Here is a 23,995-nt window from a genome sequence, read left to right on the forward strand (position 1 = left end):
TCTGTGTACTGGAAGTATATTCTTGTGTTGCTAAAATGCTCAATAATATAGTGCAGACTAGTAGTGGTGGATTCTTCTTATCTGCCTTCTGAATTTTGACCCTTCCTGTTATTTTGATTCCCATTTGCAGTTCTGTGTAGCCATGAGGACAAACTGCTTTTCTTTTTTTCTCATCTGAAATTGAGGATCTGTTTTTTCAGGGGTTTAATATAAAAAGGAACTATAGTGGAATTCAGGATAAAACTGAGACATTTAGTAACATTAAGATCAACTCAGGTTCCACCTATGTATTGTATGATTTTACCTTTATCAACTGATGAAAGGCTTTTTGAAGGCTATTTACTTGCATAAGAACCATGAACAAGTCCAGAATTATTTTTATCTGACTTATACAAGTGGTTGCTAAATCCATTTTATTGCTATCAGAGTGGAGGAAGTTGCATCAGAGTGACATCTAGTTAATGGAGAACAGAAGCTAGCCCTACTTGTTTGAAAAATACTTTGTGGAGGATTTCAGCGAGCGTAAAAAGCTGCAAGACCAGGAAGTATCTTTGGCAGCTTCAGGCAAAATTTAGCATAGATATAATTTTTGTTTTCAGGGAATGATTCATATCGTTCCCAGATAATAGTACTTTTATTTTGTCAGAGTGATTTGCAAATTCTGGTTCACCAAATTTTCTTGAGCTCAATGATGTTAGCAGCTTTGTATCAATTTTTATGGTTGCAAGGCTTGTATGGACTGATCTAAGTTTTAATCTAAAATTTTCTTCTCGGCCATCATTCTTAAAGTTGCTATGAGATGAAATAAGAGGCACTTCTTTTTGTCTTGGATAGGCCTGGGATATTAGGCAGAAATGAAGTAACAATAAAATGAATAGCCTTGAGTTTGCACTCAGTAGATGATTAATAACATGGCGATTAGCTTTAAGAAATACCAGGTCAGCACAGATCTTCTGTTTGTGAGAATCAGACTGTAACCTCTACCGTCTCAGCTAATGTAGCTCCATTTACACAAGCAGGAGCTAGTCTAAACTTTTTGGGCTTGTCAGAGTTTATACTTATTTTTCACTGGTATAAATACCTGACCAAAACGCAATGTCAAAGCCTGAACGTTTCATCCAGTTAGCCATTAACACATCACACCACGCTCAGTTCCTGGGCTTCACTCTGTGTAACGCTGGTGAATCTGCTACTGTGCCAGCATACAGTTATGGCTGAAACCTCAAAGTGTATTGTTTTACAAGCCTGGTGCAGTATGATATAGCAGATTTAAGTGGTGAACACTGCTATTAAGTAAATCATATACTACTAGATTGGAGTAGGCCGAAATGCTGTTGCCTTTACACAGTAATATCGTTCTGGTGTTTCTCTCATTCAGATGGACGAGATCAAGGCTAAAGACAGGATCATATTTTCCTTGGAGAAAGAACTGGAGACACAGACAGGCTATGTGCAGAAGCTGCAGCTGCAGAAGGAAGCTCTGGATGAACAGCTCTTCTTGGCGAAGGAGGCAGAATGTAACATGAGCAGTCCCAAGAGAGAGATCCCAGGAAGGGCCGGAGATGGTTCGGAGCACTGCAGCAGCCCTGTATGCAGGTTTTACTGGCCCCTGCAAAACAGAAACATGGCTGTGTTTCTCTTGCTTAAATATTTTCTCAGGCACTGGGAAAACATTCCCACTCTTACTCACTACAGAGCAGTTATGTCCATAGATTCTCCAGAGAGAATGCTAGTGGGACAAAGCTTTGCTGGGCTGTTTCCTCAGTTGCTGTATTTACAAATATAAACATCTTAAATAATTAGTGCCCCTTTGAAAGATTCATTCCATGAACATAACTACCTGGATAGCATGTATTCTCAAAAACAGACAGAATTGGGAAGATTGGCAGGGAGAAGGCTGCGGGGGAGGAAGGAGTGATGCAGGAGACTCTTAGGAGATCCTCCTCTTTCTCATTCTCCACATGTACTGCCCTTGCTGTCATTCACAAAGCATTCAGTTCACTGGTTGTGTGAATAAATATATGATGTTTACACAACAAATGTGTATATATATACACACATATACAAATGAGGAATAAGAAAGTAAATGCAATTGATGCTGAAAGGGATGTCCTTTTTCACCTGACATAGTGGCGCAGCATATAGAAGCAATGTATAGGAAAAGGCAATAAACATGAGAATCTCTGAGCTTTTTGTTTTTTCTTCCCCATCATAATAGAACATTGACATCTGTTTGGTTGTTTTCTCTTTATTTTTTTTTAAACAGCTGAAAATTTTCAATTAAAATATCCCCCAAACCAGATACTTTCTTCCAAAAATATATATTTGCCAGCATGTTACATACTATAAAAAATCCATAAATATAATTTGTTCATCATGATGATGACAGCTTAAGTTGAGTGCTGTGTAGTTTTTTAGGATTCTTTTCCCAAGCATGTCTTTTGAAAAGAATCAGTAACTGTATTATGTTGTTGCCAATGAACAGGACTTGCGCAGAAACCAGAAGAGGATAGCAGAGCTGAATGCCACAATCCGGAAGCTGGAAGACAGGAACACGTTGCTTGTTGATGAACGAAATGAACTGGTGTGTGAGCTTTGCACTGTCAGACAGAGGAGGTTGGGAGCCATAGGGAAGGGCAGAGGGAGGAGGATCCAAGGGTGATAGCCAGTGATGAATATGCCTTTTCCATCCATCAGTCTAGTCACTCAGGAGGCAGAGGGTGATTTTTTTTTTTTATCCTAGATTTAAACAGTAATTTCGCTGAAGTTATACGAGTACAAAATCACAACAGAAGTTGAGGCAAAGAGGCTTGTAGGTTCTATATGAATGCTTATGTTCCCTTCTTGACCTTTTGAGCATAAACAATGTATGGTAAGACTTACCTTGTAAATGAAATAATGTCTGTAGTCCAGTATTTGTCCAGGTTCAGAATAGTTAAGTATCTGATCTAGGGAGAATGGACAACAGAGAATTGATCCCTTGATCTGATTTACTCCTAGGTGGTGATACCTGTGTGTTGAAGTCAGCACCCTGGCTTTTTAACCTCTCCATATTTCTACTTCTGTGATTAAGGATGAGGGTAGTGAAATTCAACTCTAGAATTTTTTTTTTTTTTTTTTTAATTCCTGAGCTAGGAGTCCTAATGTTCTCTTTTCATATCACTTTAGCTGGCTTAGATCTCCTCAATGTTCTTAATGTAATATTTGCAAAATAATCTTATCAAGATTGCAAATTGCAAATATGTTCATGTGTGTCTCTTTGGTTATGAAAAGCTCTCAAGCCCCAAATTTCTGTGCTACTGACTAGCTTGGAGTCTGCTGCTGAGTCAGCTTGATTAGCTGTTGCATGTCATTAAATATGCAGCCACAAGGAAAAAATAAAAGGCTTCTAAGCTTTATCTTGCACAATGTGACTACAAGGAACACGTTCTGTTAAATGTGACCAGGAGTACTGCTGGAAATACCGTACACTTTAAGATACATTTGGCCTAGCAACAAACAACTTAATTCTTAGGGTAGGACAAATGGTTGTTTTACCCACGACTGTGCTGATCAAAGATGTAATCACTTCCTGGCTGCTCCCCCCTTTTCTGTTAGCAGAAGGGATCTTCAGGTACTTGCTAACCTGCTTCAGACAAAATCACTGGATTAGTTTAAATAGTCTAGTAAGATGACGTGATGATGTAAGCAAATGTGGTTAACTGCCCTTGATAGCTACAGAAAACTCTTGCAGTCCTTTCCTCAGCAGAACTGCAAGGGGCAGGAACCTCCCAGTGATGAACAGTAATGCAGAACTGGGAGGGTGCCTTTGTTAGGTAGATCATCTGGGCACAAAGATGGCTTTCCACAGCCATGTGCCATCTTCTTTGTCCTCCCTTAGAACAAGAAATTATACCTATAAAACACTCGGTATTAGTGGATGGAACTAATCTTTCAGAGGAAGAGATCTTAGTTAAAACTCTAGTTGTACCAATACTGGAACTTCCAAGCATGCCCTAAGATACCTTCCTATCTTATGGGATTTGTTGTTTAAATGTTACGTGATTTGTTGATTAAAACAAAGTTCACTGTGCATGTGCACAAGTATTTCACTGTGCGGCATTAAGAAACAGGCTTACAACTATGTTGCTGTGATCCAGACTGAGTAGGTACCTATGCAAATCTGTCTTTCAATGAGAAAATCAGTGGGTTTCTTGTGTATAGAGCACAGGTAATTTCAGACTTTTGTAGCAGCTTTGCAGTTGCCTGTGTGTTGGGTTGCTTCATCTCTATGTCTGAGTTTTCCCATAGATAAAGCCATCTTTTGGAAACAGATGTGCAGAATTATGCTTTGAGATTTACAGATAAAATAAGTTATGGAAGCTGTAAGCACCAGTTCCATTAGATCACTTTGACATCTTACGGGGACAGTAGTCCAACAGGGAAGTAACAAAAATACTTCTAACAAAGGAGGGAGAAAAAATATTTTTTATTTGGATTATTTACAATTATTAATTGCTATTATCAATCCAGTTGAAGCGTGTCCGAGAAGCTGAGAAACAATGTAAACCTCTTCTGGAAAAGAACAAGTGCCTCACGAAGAGAAATGATGAACTTATGCAGTCTTTGCAGCGCATGGAAGATAAACTCAAAGCAGTCACTAAAGAAAATATAGAAATGGTTGGTACTGAAAAGCAAAATGAGGATTACTGTGTGATCTATGTCTGTTACGGTGGCCACGTCTGCATAGCGTATGCATGTATATACATAGAGAAAATGTGTTGTATATAGTGTATAATATATTGATAAGATATAGCCATGCTTAGGTCTGTATATAATAGACTTACATAATATAACTTTGTACATTATGCATACGTGTGCAATATATTTAAGTAAATACATACTCACAGTCTTTAATAGTATCCCCAACATTAGAATATTGAGTTTCAATTGCTTAAAAAAAAAAGAAAAAAAAAAGTTGTATCATGGAGTCATATCCCACTGTTCTATTTTGCATCTGGAACTCAAAAAGGAAGCTGCTAAGAGCAATGTTTTCAGCCAGCATGATGTTCATCTTTGAATGTACATGTTCTTGTTAGAGCTGATGACGGCAAAGTAAAGTTCTGCTCTGCCACTGAGCATGTACACTCTTTCCATAAAAGATATGCATGGTAGATGGATATGGGAAAGGGAGAATGGTAGTGTTATAAATTTGACTAGGGTTATTAATTTCACATATCAGGGCTATATGAAGCGGGATCAGCAGTTATGTCTGTATATCCTTCAAACAGAATTGCCCTGAATATCAGTCAGAATCCAGTACCTAAACATGCACTGATGTTGTTTTGGCATTAATAAAAAATTAGGTGGAAGTTCTGGGTTGCCAGATGTAAGCTGGCAGGTTGAGAAGGCTTCCCCTGCTAAGTGTGTTTGTGTGTCTTGTCTCTGGCTTGCAATAGCCACTTTCCTCATCTTGAGCAGACTGACTGTTCTGCAATGGCTGCAGCTTTCCTGCTGATTAGGATGAGACAATCGGATTCACTTTCTTGTCTTATAGAAAAAAGGCTTTAGTGTTACGAGGTTAATCCACTTTAGGACTCTGCAATTCACCCATGCCCAGAAGACAGATAAACCTATTGCAGGTGTCACGGATCAGAATTCTTCTTCCACAGCTGTGTTAGTACAGATCACAGCCCCCTGGGCTCTCCCACAGCAAAGAGAAGGGACTTGGGAATCTGTATGCATTAGATGTCAGTGGGCAGTGCTACTGGTGCATATATGTGCACACAGCACGTATGTTCTAACTTAGCTCTCCTGACATCTGCTCTTTACACTACAGATGCCCAAATGATAGAAGTTAGCAAGCTGTGGGTGACTAGAGTAATTCTCATGGGCTGTAGCCATCCCTTCTCCCACATATGCTCAGGAACAGGCAGGATGTGGACTTCTACTTAAAATAGAATGGTACCATATTTTTTGCCTTTCCTCCTCTTCTGACTGGATGCATGTCTTTCACATGACTAAAGCCATCTCCTCATCATGTATGGTCATTTGGTGGGTATCAGTAAGGGCATGGGGTCATGGGAGTAGATACTATTTGCATACTCAGGCAGGTATGGACAGGTTGGGAGTTCAACTATATTTGCCACATGTTGGGGCATCTTGATGCATGGCAAAGGAAGAGCTATGGTATACGACCTTTAAGGGCTGCTGTAGAGGCTGTATTGCCACACAATAAGTAAATAGATAAAGCTTTGTTGTTCTGGTTGAAGAACTCAGCCTTGCTGTGCTGCTTTATTGTTAAGAAGTGCTGATGGGTATTAATAAAGTTATAAAAACGGTGTAGCTGAAGCATATTTAAAGGGCTGTACAGCTTAAATGAAAGGTAATGCCTAATTTTTAACTGAAAAATGGTCTTTTTGTCTCTTAACTGCTGGATCTTATTTTATGTTTCTTCTTAACACAGAGAGAAAAAATTACATCACATCCTCCTCTAAAGAAATTAAGATCTCTCAATGACCTGGATCAGGCTAATGAGGAACAAGAAACGGAATTCTTAAAGCTTCAGGTCATAGAACAACAGAACATAATTGATGAGTTAACAAGGGTATGTCCAGAGCACCAGGAAATCATTCCTGATTCCTGTGTACAGTTCACCACTGATAGTATTTCTTCTTCTAACTAAAAGTCTGAGGGTTCATATCATATCTCTTAACACCTGCAAATTTTCACATGTAGGTGTGTATGGGTGCAATTTAACTGAACTTCTAGTGGGGCATCAGCCCCTACAACTCAAAGGTATAACTTTTGTGTGTGAATTGAGCTCTGGAAATGAATGCAGACTAAGAACCATGGAGCTTGGGAAGATACCTACATGTTCCCAAGGCAGGGCTGTGCCAAGCTGTTTTACCATTGTAACTAAGCTACCATTAAAAAGTTTCCTTAACAAGATGCAGGCACATAGTGCAGTATCATGTGCTGGAAAACTGTGGGCTGCTAGACAGTGGTTTACTAGTTCTTCTGTCTTTTAATACTGACAATCCCTTTTTCAGCTGACTTTGCATTACGATGTTGAGGGGAAAGAGAAAGGGACTCCAAAACAGGCTGTTGCCTCTTCTAAGACATCATTGCTAGGAGTGGTGAGATCAACACTACCATCATTTAATGACTTTGAGACTGACGCAGCATCCCCTCTGCAGGGAAGGCAGACAGCCTCTCATACAAAGCCCAAACCAGTCCCCTACAACAGGCCTCCCAGTGATTTTAACAAGAAATCCATCAGTGCCTGTCGTTCGACAGCCTGTCAAGGCAACTGCACAACAAGGGGTTTTTTTCAGATATGCCATCTTCCCTTCTTCAAGTGGTTTTCAGCTGACACACATACAGATTTGGATATGAATCCTCCCTTCCACCTGGAATCAGATTCCTGTCTGAACATATGCACAGTTGGTGGAAGCCAAATGATTTATTTTCTCTGTACATTTGGCCTTCTACAACTGCAAACGAGAAGAGAGAGTAACTTTTTAATCTTATTTTCCAGGACAGGGAGAAACTCATTCGTCGCAGAAAGCATAAAAGAAGCTCAAAGCCAATTAAGGTAAGAGGAAAAATTGTTTTTAGCTTATGAAAATGCTAGTAGGCTCTGTAGGAAAACACACTTTAGCAATCTGATTAAAGAGAGCTTTGCAGATTATAACAATCTGCTTTAGTGATTGGGTTTATAAACACCTTAATTACTTTGGGAGAACTTTTTAAGTCCACTTTGAAATGCAGTTAAAGGTGCATAGCTATTTAATTTTCAGCAAAATGAGGGTCATCCCCATGTCCCGTCCCCCCCCAAATAGTAATCTTCCTCCCATCTGGTTTCTATAAATACTGGTCTCAAGATCTATTAGGCTGAGATGTATTTACATTTCCATAGACCTTCCCATCTATCTTCTGCTATCTATTTTTCACAGCACATATGGGCTAAAAGAAAATCCTTGTGCATCTTTGTTTTTCAAGTGGAAGTTTCTGCCTTGAGAAATTGAGTTTCATTCTCTCCTGCTCAGTTCCACAGTCCTTTGGCTATCCCTTGTATTACCCTGAATTGGGTCAAGACCAAAGCTGGTATAATTTACAACAATTTTAGAGCTGAGTAGTCAGTAGTAGTTCAAATAGCTCCTTTATCAGCTAGATGTGAAGAATGACTTTGCAACAGACACCTCCCACCTCCAGAAAGTGGAAATACTGTGCAGGAAACAGAGCTTGGTTGCTCTTTGCCCTCCAAGGACATCCTTTAGTCTGTCAGCCATGTCCTGTGAAAGTAATGCAACACTTTCCTACACACAGAGAATTTCAGACCAGTAAATCCTAGATGTGTTGTCACTTTGTTTCTGTATGGTTTTGAAGCAATACACAGTGGACGTAACTGGGAGATAGGGACTAAAAAGTATTTTCATCAGTCAACTTTATTTTTAAACCAGAGATTATAACATGGGAGAATACAGCTATTGTCTTCACTTGGAAAAATAATGAACAAAAAAAGATAATATATGCAAAAGGTTATCAGCATCTTTGGTACATGTTTTTTGTGTGATTCAAATGCCAGGTTTAGAAGGTTGTAACCTGTCAGCAAAAGTGAAAAATGTTGCAAAGCAGAAATGCATCTTAATAGCTCATCGATCATTTTGTCTGCAGAATTATTCATAAGCCAAATATTTAAATACTCAAATCTGTACTCTGAAGCCAAGCCCGCAGGGTCAAGCATCTATACCTTCATAGGACATGACTCACAGTTTTCATTTGATTTAATTCAGTTACTGAGATTGGAGATAGTGAGGTGTCAGGCATACAACCAAATTGTGTAGTGTGAGCAATCCTGTACAACATGCGGCAGTTACTATAGTACTGTAGAGATGTGCGAGATTAAAAGTTCCTTCACGCTAGTTTTGTATTAGCATAGCTTTCACTCACTCCAACAGCAATATCTGTGAGAGAAGCACTGAGATATTAAAAATATCAGCAGTGTCAGTGAGAGAAGAAGAAGGGTTCCCTATTCTGCACACATTTCCAGCCCCTTATGGTGTTATCTTTGCACACCAGTCTGCATGTTGAAAGATGTCTTCTGAACAGCTTTGGGGTTAACAAACAATTCTCCTGCCAAAGAGACGCAGAGACTTTTCCTTTAGCATGTTGCTGCTCCCATTATGTTTTCCAAGTTTTAGACTGAGCCAGATCCTCAGCTCAGAAAAATTAGTCAGCAAACTCATTCTCCACAGTACAAGACCTAATCTTCAAACCCTTTGGTTTTGTTTGGAGATGATAAATGCAGGAGTTGCCCATTGCTCTTTTTCATGTCTTGCCTTTTTTAAGTAACTAGCAATGTGATTTTGAACTAACTTCCCCCCCCATCAGAAACTCGTGCTACCTGTTTCCAAGGAGATTCAGAAATCATGTCTTCCCTTCTTTAGAGACATGTGGTGGATACAGTTTTTGGGTATGATGATGATTCCATGGACTCTGAAACATCCTCTGTGGCCTCATATAGAACAGACAGAACACCAGCAACCCCAGATGATGATCTGGATGAGGTAAGATTTGACTCTTTCCATGGGCAAGGAGAAGTTTTCAAGAGACATTGACTTCTAAAACAAGTGGCCAGGGTCTCAAAAACACTTAGGTTTTTATCATGCATATTGAATTATAAGTTCTTTATTAAGTTTGGCCTCAATTTTGGTTACTGATATACTGAAATGGTGAGAGGTTCTTTCAAGATCTAGTCCATAGAGTCTACAGCTATGACTTCATTGTAATCTGAGATGATGTTTTTCCTCTCCCCCTTCAAGAAAATAAACCTGTCACATGTCTTTAAGCTAAAAGACCTATAAACACTGTATAAATTCCACATTCTTGTTACTTCATATCACAGCAACCTCACCAAAAAAGCTATTTGAATCAAGATCTGTAAACAAACTGTTGTGCTTAACAGATCACACTTGCATTCTTTGCTTTGGCAGTGCTCTCCTGTCTGGTGCTTAGACGTGTCCTTTCTTATCCTTCAGGGTTTAGCAGCAGAAGAATCAGAGCTGCGGTTTCGACAGCTGACAAAGGAGTACCAGGCCCTGCAGAGAGCGTATGCATTACTGCAGGAGCAGACAGGAGGCATCATAGATGCTGAAAGAGAAGCCAAGGTCAGTATTTGTTTGAGAGTAAAAGCATTTCATTGCTATCAGGACATACAAGCTCCTTGAAGTGACATACAAGGGAATGGAGTTACATACAACATGCATACAACTGAGAGATGTCCGTTTCACCAATTTGCTGAGTACATTGAAAGACAGTGACAATTAAAAATGGACACATTGCTCAGTTTACAAGGGGCTGTCTTCCACCTCAACCTGAAAACTCTGCGGTTAGGCAGATGTGCCAAAGCAGGTAATTCTGCAATTTGGCACAGAATCACAAAGGTTTTCTCGTCTTTTGCCCAGGTGTGAAGGGGCTGGATTTTAAAGGTAAATGGAGGCCTGTGGGTTTTCACAAAGACACACATTGCACCAACTTTAGGAATATTCACCTGAATGTTTCTAACAGAGAAATGCAAACCACATTCAAATTTGAATGTGACGCAGACTACAGTAAACCTTCCAAGGCTAAAAATGTTGCCCCTCTAATAAAATTATAGGATTATTCAGGCTGGAAGGGACCTCAGGCAGTCCCTGGCCCAAACTCCTGCTCAAAGCAATGCCAGCTGTGAGATCACACCAGGTTGTTTAACGCTTAGTTGAGTCAGTCCTTGAAGACACCCCAACAGTTATAATTACTTCTTTCTACTTCCTTTTGCCACTCTCATCTACTAAGCACTTTTTTTCAATCCAGGGACTGCCCCTTACTATGGTCTTTGAGCCAAGCCTGTCATCCCGAATACCTGAGCTTGTGTTTCGCTACTCTAACACAAGACATGGTAATAATAGGCTTGGGTGGGGAGAAGGGGCTGATATACCACTCTGTTCCCTTGTGTCGTCTGTATGCCAATCTGAGGGGTGGCACAAAACGTCACTGAGACAGAATCTTTGTAACGGTTACTCACTGAGTGGAAGCAACAGCATAAACCTAGACTCTGCTGTGTTTGGTTTCCTTTAATACCGGTCACACTGCTGGTTTTGTTACTGTTTAATGCTTTGCCTGACTTCAACAGGCTCAGGAGCAGCTCCAAGCTGAAGTCCAGAGATATAAAGCCAAAATAGAAGATCTGGAGAAAACTTTGGCACAGAAAGGGCAGGTAAGCACTTCTTGCGTATTTTCTTTTCCTATTTTGGATGTTACCTGCTCTGCTTACAAAATACCTAGCACAATTTCAGTACAGACTTCCATGAGATGTAATGTCACTGTACAGTAAAGAGGCGGATCTAGTGCATTCAGAAGCCTTGCTACAGCTTGGTAGACTAATATGTTGTTGTTCTGTAAATGACAGCTTGTTCCTGTAGGTTTTTAAAGCCTGAATATAGTGGGTCAAATTTTCAATAAACATGCCCAACCTCATGGAATTTGATTATTCTGTAATAGTACTGCTTCATCCAACAGGACTCACACTGGGTGGAAGACAAACAGCTTTTCATTAAGAGGAACCAAGAGCTTTTAGACAAGGTATGTTCCCAAGTTTTGCGTGCCCGCTCTGAAGGGTAATGTGGATCCTACAATACACTTTTTGGATGTAGCCTGGTGCTTATAGGTGTAGTATAAGGATAGAACAGCATAGATTAATATGGACAGGATAACATATGGAAAGACAAGCCCTCTCCAGCTCTGCTCAGGCACTGTTGTTGCTGGCAAGCTCCAGCCTGAGAGCTGGAAGCTCTACTTGTCGTTCTGGCTCCAAGGTGCAGACCTTTGTGTTCCAGTAGCATTGCACTGAAAAGTCTGCTGCTGTGCTGGCAGGATGTTTTGAGCTTAGCTTCTGGGTGTGAAACAGCAGTAGAAATGCAGTCACCCTCTAAGAGGAGGACCCTTTCATACTCCTAGTCCCTGCGCATTCTGTATGTATTTAAAGGCTTAAAGTCGTCCTTATGATCAGTGGAACTTGTACTGCTCAGTCCCTTGGTACATTTAGGAATATCACCTGTTGTATGTGTGTGTGTATATATATTTGTATGTTTGTATGCATATATTTTTAATCATGGAATATAAGGATACAAAGGACCTCAACATTGCTTGCATATCACCAACAGTAACAGCAGTTGCCGTACATATGACTGCCATCAGCGAGAGGCCAGAACTCCCAGCACCACGTCTCCTGCCATCTTTCACCTCCCCAGATGAGGTTTCTTAGCCTGTGTTTCTCCCCTTCCATAAACACACCTATAAGTCTCCAGCCCTGTGCCTTCCTTCCCCATCCAGACAAACTGTCCCATGGGGGCTCACTTGACCTCAGTCTTACCGTGCTCCCTTGTCTGGGCCCTACTCAGAAATACTGACTGCAAAATACATGTCCTGGCACTGTCCGGAGACTTGCAGAAGAGAGCAGGCTGAGGAGCTAGTGGTGGAGTTGTCCACAACAAACAAGCTATAGACAGTTGGCTAATGGGTGGTATTTAAGTCTATCTGCTAATTGACACAACTACTCGTGTGGAGATGCTTGCCGTGCAGTTCACACAAGTGCTTGCACAGGGTGGGATGGCTGCTCAGGTAACTGCCTCCACAAAGATAGCTTTCGCTGCATGCCTTCTGTGCTTCATGTACTACACACTGGGCATCTCTGATCTAGCCCAAGCTCTTCTCCAAGGCAGGTGCAGCTGTTTCTGTGTCAATCCTGATAGACATTTATCCAACCTGTTCCCAGACTCCTCCAACAAAGATGTCTCCACATCCCTCCCCAGACAATCTACTCCAGTGCTCTACCATGAGAGCAAGCATGTTTAATAGCTAATGCAGACTAATCTAATAGCTAACCTGACACCTCTGTAGCGTTAACTTCCCCACTGATCTTCACTAGGATTGGATACTTTTAGGAAAACCTCCAGCCTAAGCATTTTATGATGTTTAGGAAGTTGATGAGCAGAAGGTCACCTGTGAACTAAAGACTCACTGAGGTAAACCAGCAAGCAGTGAATCATCTCTAGAGTTTGGATTTTACACTGCCTATGCTACCTCAACTACTACTCACCAAATATTGAATGATTCTTGTAACAGTCACACAGATCCTGAATTTACATATTTCTGTTAGATAGAGAAACTGGAAACAGAAAACAACCGTCTGCAACAGGAGCTGCAGGATGCCCGAGACCAGAATGAGCTGCTGGAGTTCCGCAACCTTGAGCTGGAGGTGATGGATAAGCTTGTTACAGTAGAGCTGGTAGCAAATTAAACTAGTGCACTTGCACTGGAAACCAACTTTAATCAAGTGTTTACACCAGCGTTGTAGTGATATAACACAGTAACAAATCAAGCCCTGCATTTTCAACTGTGAGCTGAAGATGTCAGCTCTAATATCCTGGAAATAGCAAGCTCCATACTTGTCTGGTTCACCTCTCTCTGAGCTAGGTGCTCAGTGTGCACAGATAAGCTTAGCTGATTGATGTCAGTGTGGCTCTTGGTTACCACACTTGTGGATATGGTTTTTCTAGTACTTTGGAGCAGTCTGTTGTCAACATGCTTTGTTCTTATTGCTGGCCTGGAGGCTACTAAAATCAACAGAAATTAATTACATTTAAATTAAACAAATAAGCAAGGCTTAAACCCCATCCTCATGTACTTTCCTCAGGACTGCATCCTGATTCACAGCTAAGATCTCTCCTGAGAGTAGACATCCAGGTGTTCTTTTGGGTTGGGTTTTTTTGTTGTTGTTTTTTTGTTTTGGCTTGTTTTTTTTCCATGAACCTGAGCAGGTCTTGGAGGAGAAATAAATGTTGAGCGTACTTTTATCTCTAATAGCTGAAGAGTAGAGTGTTCCTCTAAGAAGTCAGAGACGCAGGTACAGTTCCCTCTTCAGGGTCTTCAAAGTCCTTTCCCCCTGTGAAAATCTGACTGCTAATCTATAAACTATACTGGCTTTGGTTTTTTCCCCTCTTTCAACAAGAGTTCCATTAGGTCAATGGAACTGGACTGATCAAGTGAATTATATGTTCATAAACCAAAAATGTATTTGAAAGTGAAATCTGATCTTCACTTCTGTGCTTGCCTGAATACCTGAAAGGGATAAGAAATAACATCTTCAAATTTTTATTTTTGTCTTTGGTCCTTTAAAAGCGGACAAATATTTGTAGATTTTATGCAATGAAAGTGTATAAACAGCCAGGTTGATCAACTTTTTTGAACTTACTACTTTCCAGAGAACATACAACATAGCAGGATGAACAAATGTGTAATCTGAGTATCCTAGTAGTCTTAAGTGAAATACTGTTTCTAAAGGGAATATTTACAATAATATATAGTTCTTCAACACTTCATTAAGCAAATCACTCGAGTCTTAGCCAGGTGACAGCCTTTCTGTAGACAATTTGCAAATTGACATAATTCATCAAATAACCTCCTGTAAAATAATTAGCTCCAGTTCAGGATCCTATCCAACTTGTCACACTGTTTTTCAAACTAGGTCTAAATGTTTTTTTCTTTGACTTGTAAAATGAAGAGCTTGGCTTTGCAAAGCATGATATAAACATTAGCTATGGCGTTTAATGAGTTCTGTTTGCATCTCCTTCATTCTAATATGTTCTCTGGTGTCTTCAATTTATTATCAGGAAAGAGAGAGACGGTCCCCACCATTTAATCTCCAGATTCACCCATTCTCAGATGGTGTGAGTGCTCTACAGATCTACTGCATGAAGGAAGGGGTTAAGGTAGGTCGGTTTTGTAAGGCAGCACTTCTTTCTACAGGAGTGGTGGATGCTGCCTGCATAACCCATTACATTCATCTCTGCTAAGAACTCCACTAAAATTTAAGCATTTAAACTCAGTCGAATGTAAGTGTGTGTGATGACTGGCACAATTGAATTGGACTCACAATTTTCACCATAATGATAAAACCTGTCTCAAAGGCAACTGAAATCAGTGTGTGATGCATCTCCATGGGATAAAACAAAATGGTTGATTTCAACATGGTTCGTAGGAGGGATGAATATTGCAGCTGTGATAAAATGTGCATGCCATGCCTTTACCCTATACTCTCTTTGCAGGATGTCAGCATCCCAGACCTCATAAAGCAGTTAGACATCCTAGGTGATAATGGGGTAAGTTAAAATGGGAGATATTTTCCCTTTACAAGCTGCATTTTGTACAGTAGAGTAAGTGAAATCTATAATCATCACAACTATTTTCAAAGGTACTTGTTAAATTATGTAATATCAGAACAATTCATTTAAGGAGTGTTTCTTTCCTTAAGCTAAGGATTTGTGAGATTTCAGTAGTCAGAGAACTAGTAATAAAGAAGCAGCTTTAACATCTAGTTTAGCAGACAGAGAAGAATGTCCAAATGCCACTGATACTTGGAATTGGGTCTGCACTCCAGTCATTCAGGAAAGCATGTGAATGAGTTCGGCAGTCTGAGCCAACCACATCTTCATCAGGACTAGGATTCCTCTGCAAACAGTTTCATATATATAGGCAAGAATTATCAAATCCCCTGTGGCTTTCTAACTGGGCACTGCTGCCCACTTTAGTCATCCATGTAAAAATGATCATCCTGTATCTCTGGCCAACATTAGGTATGTTTTAAGAAAGTATACAAGAAATAAAAATGAAGGATCATGATTGTCTATTCACGTGATGGTGTAAATCAGCATTATTTTTACAAAAGCTTTAATGGAAATTCAGCTTTGTAAAACTAGCATGCAGACAGACAAGTAGGTCTAATTTTAGTTTACACTTCTTATAAGATGCAATGGAATGAAAACATATAGTTAGTCCATATCATGCAGAAAGGCAAAAGCAGTGTTCTTTTTAATATGTTAACAGACTCTGAATGTTTTGATGGGAACAGGATACCCAGTACTACAGGGATCCCCTGAAAACTGTAGACCTAGTCTGTAGCCTGGATTATGTTTATTCATGCAGGAAACTGCTGCCAATTTTCTTCTTTGCTCTCTCTTCACAGAATTTAAGAAATGAAGAACAAGTGGCCATAATTCAGGCTTCCACTGTATTGTCCTTGGCAGAAAAGGTAAATCATGTGCTTGCTTTTCTCATGTGTCATCTAAGGCCTCATCTAACACTGGAAATTTTCTGCTCTGTTGTTGTTGTCAATATTGTCAAACTTTCTAGTGTAGGAAGTGATTCCCCAGATAAAGTAAACTATGGCAGCACAGTCCCAAACACCTTGCTAAAGCAGCAAAAATACCAGATTCAGCTGCTCTAAGCTGTGAAGTCAAAACAACTGCAAATACAAAAAGAATGTCAAATGAAACTTGTGAAATTGTAAACTGAATGACATCAGACATTTAAGCCATAGTTACAGTGTGGGTTTTTCTAGTCCTAAGATTTCCAAAGCTTCTGAAGGGATCTGTATGCAAAATTTCCACTGAAAGTATGTGTCCAAGTTCCTTTTTTTTGGAAATTAAAAAGACAGTGAGGGTTGGTTAAAATTACTTTCTATGGCTCAAATGCAGCACACCATTTTTCAACATGATGGCTTCCAAGGATTCTACTCAACAATTCCTCCTCTGCAAAGAGAATTGCCATCTACCCAGCTAAGCTATTTTTGAGATGCTAGAGCCCCATTGTGGGGCCTCATCCATGGGATGAAATGAGTTCCCTGTCCATCCAAGGAAGTGTGCTTTTCCATCTTCCAGTGATCTGGTAATGGTGATCTTCTTGCTGCTTCTCTGTCAAGTGCTACCCACAGACATTGTGGCTGCCCCTGTCACAGGAGAACAGCTTCAAGAAGGGCCCAGAACTAGCAACAGGTTACTAAAAATAGACTAACAAGACGCTGTAGATGTCCCACTTACCACTGCACCTGTGCGTAGAAAACACAGCAGGTTACAGCTCTCATTGTCTTCTCTCCAGTGGATCCAGCAGATTGAGGGAGCTGAAGCTGCTCTGCATCAGAAGATGATGGAACTGGAAAGTGATATGGTCAGCAAACTTTCCTTAATACACATTTTAGGGGCAAGACACTGAGTGTGTCACATTTACCTGGTGTGCCAAAAGATAACTAAAAAGGTCTTTTGGTAAATTAAGTATGCAGGCTTTCTCTGATTATTGGAGAATCCATAAAATTGTTACTAGTCTGGTTCACGTGCAACAGCAGAATAACATAGAAAGTGAAGGTTTGACAACTTTCTCTCTCTTTCCATGAGAGTGACTGTTTCTTAATAAGTACAAAGAGCTCAACAGTTGCTGTGTGATTTTTTTCACAGATGTAAATGACCGCACTCTTTGTCTCATAAGATTCACAGTCTAAACATCAGCTGTTGCATCACATTTTATTCAATACCAATATGTGGGAAACTAATGAGTTATCACACTGTTTTGTTTCATTACGTTTTAAGCCCATGCTATCCTAAAGGCAAAACATTCACAGCTGAACTGAAGTTGCTATAGCACCAGTATTCTTACCCTATTCTTATTCTAGTTAATGGAACTAATCTACAAGATGAACAAGCGTAACTACAAGAATTGGATAGCTGTAGTGCTTTACAGTCTGTTCCTAGGGTATGTCCGTACTTGAGTCAATTCAGCTTAAGGTAGGCTGAGAAGTTAAAGCACAGCAGCTTCCCCCAAATCATGTGAACGTGAATATGCCTGTTTAGTTTATTGCACTTTCACACCTCTTCCAAAACAAGAGAAAGCACAAAAGGAGTTGTCCATGATGCCAGAGGAGGTATCTTTAGAAAAATCACACAGAAACCCATAAATGACACTACTAAAATGGCAAGCAATGTCACTGAAGTCAACAAAGAGATGATGGATTTAGTTCCATATAGATCAGATGTATGACCATACAAAAGCAATCCACAGCTGTTTTCCCTTCCTCCTTTTCTAGCTGAGTCAGACATTGATAACTTTGCAGAGTGTAAGTTGAAGACTAGTCTCCTAGTCCTGCCTGAGTCAGATATCTGTAGTTGATTTAATAAAACTTCCCAAAGTATTTTGAGTAACTAATTAATTTTTCTGTCCAAATGATCCTTCATTGTAGGAACAATTTTGCAAAATAAAAGGTTATTTGGAGGAAGAATTAGACTACAGGAAGCAAGCTCTTGACCAAGCATACATGGTATGTACAAAGGAAATTCTACAGCACATATTGGCCAGCACTGTGACAGGACTCAGACTCCTGTTGGATTAGGAAGAGAAATTTTTGCTTTTTTCTTAGTAACTTTCTTTGTTTTCTCCCGTTCTTCTAATGCACTACCATGCAATCTGCACAGCTTCAGCGTGACACCTAGCCTTTTCATGTCATGAAAAGGCAGAAGTCTGAAACTGTTTTGTCAGTTAAAGGCAGATATTTCTCATTAATGTTGGCTTGTCCAACTGGAGTCAGTGCAACCGACTGGAACTTAGGTCTGGAATCTTGGCCATTTTGCACATGTCACAGCAAGAAGACAATATGCCACAAAAAGCAAGAGTTCCTGCTATAAACACTGCTGTATCAAATTCTGATACATAGGTCTGATAACTAGTTGTTCAAGTTCATCATGTTTGGTTTGTCATGTTAATGAGAATGCTTATTGATTAGCAGGATTAAGAGCAAAGTAGTCTGATAGTGACCCTTCAATCTCTCCTCTTTTGTTTTTTAGCACAATGGGTCAAAATTTTAGAATTGGTGAAATATTCATCTTTACGCTTGTAAAATAGGTATATTCTATCCAACTCCTAATCATCTTTGTAACTGCTTACAAAACAAAGTGAGGGATTTCAGTGAAAATTAATATTAAGATAGTTTTAAAATAAAAGTTCATATCCCTTTGTCAAACCATTTTATAAGTTCTGTTTTTCACATTTTTTGCACACTTGAGCACAGGGACCACCTCTCATGCAGGCACCTGAATCTGCCACCAACCCCTTAGTTCCCACTGTGTTTTAAACAATGGTTCATCTCTAACTGGCTTTTGGTATTGCATCAACCAGAGGATCCAGGAGCTTGAAGCCACCTTGTACAATGCTTTGCAGCAAGAAACCGTGATAAAGTTCGGGGAACTACTCACTGAAAAACAGCAGGAAGAGCTGAGGACAGCTGTAGAAAAGCTAAGACGTCAGATGCTGAGGAAAAGCAGAGAATATGATTGCCAGATTCTTCAGGAGAGGATGGAGCTGCTTCAGCAGGCTCATCAGGTAAGAAAAAGGAAGCGAGCACACACGTTATCTACTCTGCTTTGCTGTCTAAGAACATAAGCTGAGGTCATATTTAGGCAAGCTCCGGGTCATGAGGAAGCCTGGCATCTAGGTTTTTGAGTTGTTCCATACTTTGTGTCTTTACTGTGTAAACAAACACATATGATACTAGCTTGTGGAGGATTATTTTGGCATGTTTTGAGTCTTAAAATTCCAAACTAAAGTTTTCATCCAGAATTCTGTCCACATGAATCTAGCTTTGTAATAAAATGGTCATCCCTAGTTATTGGACTGGGCACAAGAGGAACTGTATGAATGCTTCTGGCTCGTGTTACACAGGAGAGCTTTTTTTCCAGACACTTCTGCTCTGTTCTCCCCCAGCCCAAAGTGGGCAGTTGTTATGTTTCACTGCTGAGAGAGAGTACTACATTTCAGGTTCAAAGACCAATGTTTGCTGCTATGCAAGCTGTGAGGTCCCAGAGCAAAATGGCAAACAGCCACAGCATGCTGGTTAATGTGACAGCTGCACAATGAAGCAAAATTTACTCAAATGTTTATGGGAATAAGAGAGAAAGCATATGACCAGTGGTTAGGGTTTCTGGTTCACAGGAAGACTTGGTTTCCACAGTCCTGCCTGATCCTGAGTTGGAGACTTGAGACTGGTCCACCCTTACTTCTTCTTACAAGGCCTTTGCAGCATGAGGAGCTGCTTGATTTCAGCCATGACCGCTGCCCTGGCTAACGCTGCCACAGCAGTTCTGGCTGCTTTGAATGACTCTTAGCCAGCCTCAGTGCAGGTGGGGGTGGGAAAACCTGAGAGGCAAGGAAAGGAAGAGGTAGTGTTTGAAAGCTGCCATAAGCTAGTCATCTCACCTTGAGACAATTAGGAAGATGGTCACAGGGGTGTCATCTGCTCCCCAGGTGCCAGGGCCTCCAGGTGTCTCCTGGTTTGCCCCTCTGGATCTCTGCTGTGTGCTGGCCAGCTGTCATATGCCCTGACTAAATAGAGAAAAGCTACCAAGATTCAAGGCCTCATTTCTCATACTTAGTAGTTCTGTTACCTATTCTGTGGGATCTCCCTGAGGGGCTAAAAGTTTAACTCATGTTACATAATCTTTCCAGAAGCACCTAGCTCTGCTAAAAAAAATACACCTTGTCTATAAGTTACATATATCCCACTCACCACAAAATCAATGTTTTCATAGTATTGTTGTCGTGGTTTTGCCCCAGCCAGTAACTGAGCACCACGCAGCTGCTTGCTCACCCCTTCCCACCCCCAAGGAGATGGGGAGGAGAATAAAAAAATCTTGTGGGTTGAGATACAGTTTAATAGGATAACAAAGGAAGAGAATAATAATAATAGTAGCAGTAGTAGTAATAATAATAATAATAATGATAATGATGATGGTAATAAAACAAGTGATGCACAAATGCAATTGCTCAACACCTGCAGAAGGAAAAACAAGCAAAAACCAGTCTGTTTCCGAGCAGTGATCCCGCCTCCTGGCCAGGTTCCCCAGTTATATCCAGAGCATGGCGCTATATGGCAGGGAATATCCCTTTGGCCAGTCTGGGTCAGCTGTCCTGGCTGTGCTCTTCCAGCTTCTTGTGCACCTGGCAGGGCGTGAGAAACTGAAAAGTCCTTGACTTAGTATAGACACATCAACTACCCAGCAACAACTAAAAATGTCAGTGTGTTATCAACAGTATTCTCATACTAAATCCAAAACACAACACTATATTGGCTACTAGAAAGAAAATTATCTCAGCCAAAACACAAACAATTGTATACATTTCTCATTTCAGATCTAATGATAACACTTTAATTCTCTTTCAACACATCAAACTGAGAAATCTTAATGAATCATGATGTAATTCTAAAGAATACAACCATCATCTTAGGCTTTCCATCTATTTAACGCAGGATTAATATAAAATAGATAATATGAAACAGATTCACTATTGATATTAATTTCCAGCATTTGAGGGATACAGTCACATATATGCAGTTGTACACATGGTAAAATTGTGGTTAGGCAGAGTTAGTGGATGGAGTCATGGTACTACACAAGATTATTCCTGCCAAAGAAATGCATTTGTTAATTTCTAGGCTTTTGGCACTTGGAACATTTAAGTTAGTTGTTCAGCAGAGCAAATTTACCGAGAATTTAGTCTAGATGCTTTCTTTTCTGATTTCCAGAGGATCCGAGATTTAGAAGATAAAACTGACATCCAAAAGAGACAAATTAAGGATCTGGAGGAAAAGGTTGGTTCTGTTATGCTTCTGAAGCACGCTGATCAACTTTTTTGAAAGTAATGACCTAGTTCTCTTGAACTATATTAACTTTTGTTTAGCTGAATCAGCTGGACCTGTTGGTGGTGTTCTACTATGCTTTCTTTTCAATTTGTGACTTTAGAGTCTCCTCCACAACATTTCATTTTAGGAAATAAATATCAAACACAATTGTGGTTCAACTGGCTGTTAAATGCTGTGTTGGTAGACAGACAATACTTCCATTAAAGGCAAGGTGAGGCTAGCAAGCAGGAAAGACTGAATGAAACTGAGTGAAGATTTGAAGATTGTCCTTATCTGGCAGAACTAGAGAACTGAGGTTCTGATGCTGTCCTCTTTATTGAAGTTTGTAATTGACTATAAGATACAAATTTGGTACCAGAATCTTGCTCTTAAACTGAACTGTCAAAGAACTATATATGCACATTCTTTATATATAATATATATACACACACTCTCTCCCTCTCTAAAAATATGCACTGAAACAAGTGGGCATAATGCAAAACTTGATACACGTAATTCTTTCCAATTTTCTGCCAATATTTTTGTGATACAAGGACTCAGTGTCTTTCTAACTGGGAAAATAACAGATGATAATCTGTGATGAAAATAAAAAAACAAAGCAAAACTTATGCCATGGTCAAAAGGAGACCTTGAATAGGAGACCTTTAGTGTCAATTTTCAAAAGAGATTTAGACTCACAAAAACTCACATCTCTGAAGACAATGCATTCATGATTCAAATGAGACATCCAAAAATTATTAAACGTTTAATCGTTTGGGTTTGATATTATGCGCGCGTGTGTGTGTGTATATATATGTTTCCCAGCCTATTTCCAACACTGATTGCAGGCACTGGTTTTTAATGCGCTTAAAAATACTACCCGTGCTATTTTTGATATCCAGTTTTGTGACTTCAGTCAACCCATGGTGGTTCATAGTGACAGTTATACCTCAGGCTTTCAATATAGTGCCAATTGTAATTCATTACCAAAATTAATGGGATCTGTTTTCTAAGCCTGGGAGAGGTGGTGTGGTACTTACAGAAGTAACTAGGGAAATACAGTGTTTTCTGAATATGTAGTTATTCTAATTGTCCTACAGAGTGCAAAAATAATCATGATGCTTACAATGTCATGACCTTTAGTTTTTACGCAATCTTCTCTTTCTCCTGCAGTTTCTATTTCTATTCTTGTTCTTCTCTCTTGCCTTTATTCTTTGGCCTTGATGTCAATGTGCCTCTTGGAAAGGTAAGATTATTTTATTTATTTCCTCAAAGCTAGCACTTCTTGCACAGAGCTGGGGATCGCATCCTTGTGTGCCTTTTGCCTATGTCTGGCGTCAGAGAACTCAGCAGGTCGTTGTCAATTTGTAATAGTTCACCATGGAGGGTTGTCACACTGCTGAGTAGACACGGAGAGCTGCAGTCAGACCAACACCATCCAACATACTTGTAAGTGAGTTGCCAAAGCTTGCTGGTGATACAGTGCTATTCAGAATTGTAAAACTAAAAGCTAACAAGAATTTCACAGTATCGAATAGCCAAGAGAATTGCAGGTGAAATTCAATGTTGATGTTTCCAAAGTGATGCAGGCAGAAAACGGTTATAAATCTCAACCATATGCACACTATGAACTGACACTCATGACATAGATCAGGAGGTTACAACAGGCAGATCTCAGTGCCAGAAGTAGGAGAGGTACAAAGAAAGGCAAGGAAGAATAATTAGCTGCTGGGAGACAGAGAGATGGAAGGATTTTTCTGGCTGAGAAAGCGAGACGCTGTTAAAAGGAGGTATAGGAGAGGTCTAGAAAACTTGTCGTAGACTGGATGGATAGATTGCTGTCATTCACTGTCTCCTCCAGTACAAGCAATTATCACATAGTAAGTTTAAACTAAACAAAAATTGATAGTTAATGACATAGGATGTAAAGAAGTCTTTGTCACACACACTTAGCAGTTGGAAGTTCAGAGTTCAAAAAGCAACGTGAAGATGGGGAAATAGACCAGGGAACTCTAATGTGCGTGGCCTTCACATTTTTCCCTCTGTGCCTAGCCACTTTCAGAACCAGGATACTGGCGTAGGAGGATCTTTCTTCTGATCCAGCGTAACAGTAGAAGAACATAGCCTCGATAATGTTATGTTAAACACTCAAGGACATGTAATGACAGATCAAAACTTTCTGATTTGGGGACAGACCCAATCCATTAAATTTCTCTTGGATCTGCCTTGAGCTATGTCAATGAATAAATTCTTTTGCCCTGCACTTGAGGCAAGCTGAGAATACAGTTGTGTGTAAAAGATGTTTTGCCATGCCCTTCCACGATTTGTACTGGCTCAGCCTTTGTTTCCAGGTGCAGTTCAAAGTATTGATTATAACTAAGTGGCATGGGTCCAGTTTGGTGGGTTTTCCTTTTCCCTCTAAGGAAAAGCCCCCTACTTTGTGCTTTGTTTCAGCTAGATCAAGGATTTCTTTTG

General features: G+C 40.0%; 1 protein-coding gene across 5 annotated transcripts in view; it reads left to right on the plus strand.

The window, feature by feature from the left end:
- Positions 1–23,995, plus strand: part of JAKMIP2 (janus kinase and microtubule interacting protein 2) — a 69,090-nt gene that overhangs the window by 36,489 nt on the left and 8,606 nt on the right. For 4 of the 5 annotated variants that reach the window (XM_054841939.1, XM_054841942.1, XM_054841940.1 and 1 more), the window contains exons 4-21: positions 1,379–1,588; positions 2,486–2,584; positions 4,513–4,659; positions 6,446–6,586; positions 7,520–7,576; positions 9,432–9,551; positions 10,023–10,151; positions 11,156–11,239; positions 11,542–11,604; positions 13,181–13,279; positions 14,694–14,792; positions 15,129–15,182; positions 16,046–16,111; positions 16,957–17,025; positions 18,089–18,166; positions 19,021–19,224; positions 21,425–21,490; positions 22,694–22,766. In XM_054841939.1, coding sequence (XP_054697914.1) covers positions 1,379–1,588; positions 2,486–2,584; positions 4,513–4,659; positions 6,446–6,586; positions 7,520–7,576; positions 9,432–9,551; positions 10,023–10,151; positions 11,156–11,239; positions 11,542–11,604; positions 13,181–13,279; positions 14,694–14,792; positions 15,129–15,182; positions 16,046–16,111; positions 16,957–17,025; positions 18,089–18,166; positions 19,021–19,224; positions 21,425–21,490; positions 22,694–22,744 — 1,836 coding nt within the window. In that variant the 3' untranslated portion in view covers positions 22,745–22,766. The remainder of the gene's footprint in view (positions 1–1,378; positions 1,589–2,485; positions 2,585–4,512; positions 4,660–6,445; positions 6,587–7,519; positions 7,577–9,431; positions 9,552–10,022; positions 10,152–11,155; positions 11,240–11,541; positions 11,605–13,180; positions 13,280–14,693; positions 14,793–15,128; positions 15,183–16,045; positions 16,112–16,956; positions 17,026–18,088; positions 18,167–19,020; positions 19,225–21,424; positions 21,491–22,693; positions 22,767–23,995) is intronic. The other variant, XM_054841943.1, reaches the window with a different exon arrangement.

Source organism: Grus americana, chromosome 14 (genome assembly GCF_028858705.1).
Source record: "Grus americana isolate bGruAme1 chromosome 14, bGruAme1.mat, whole genome shotgun sequence".
Classification (NCBI taxonomy): domain Eukaryota; kingdom Metazoa; phylum Chordata; class Aves; order Gruiformes; family Gruidae; genus Grus; species Grus americana.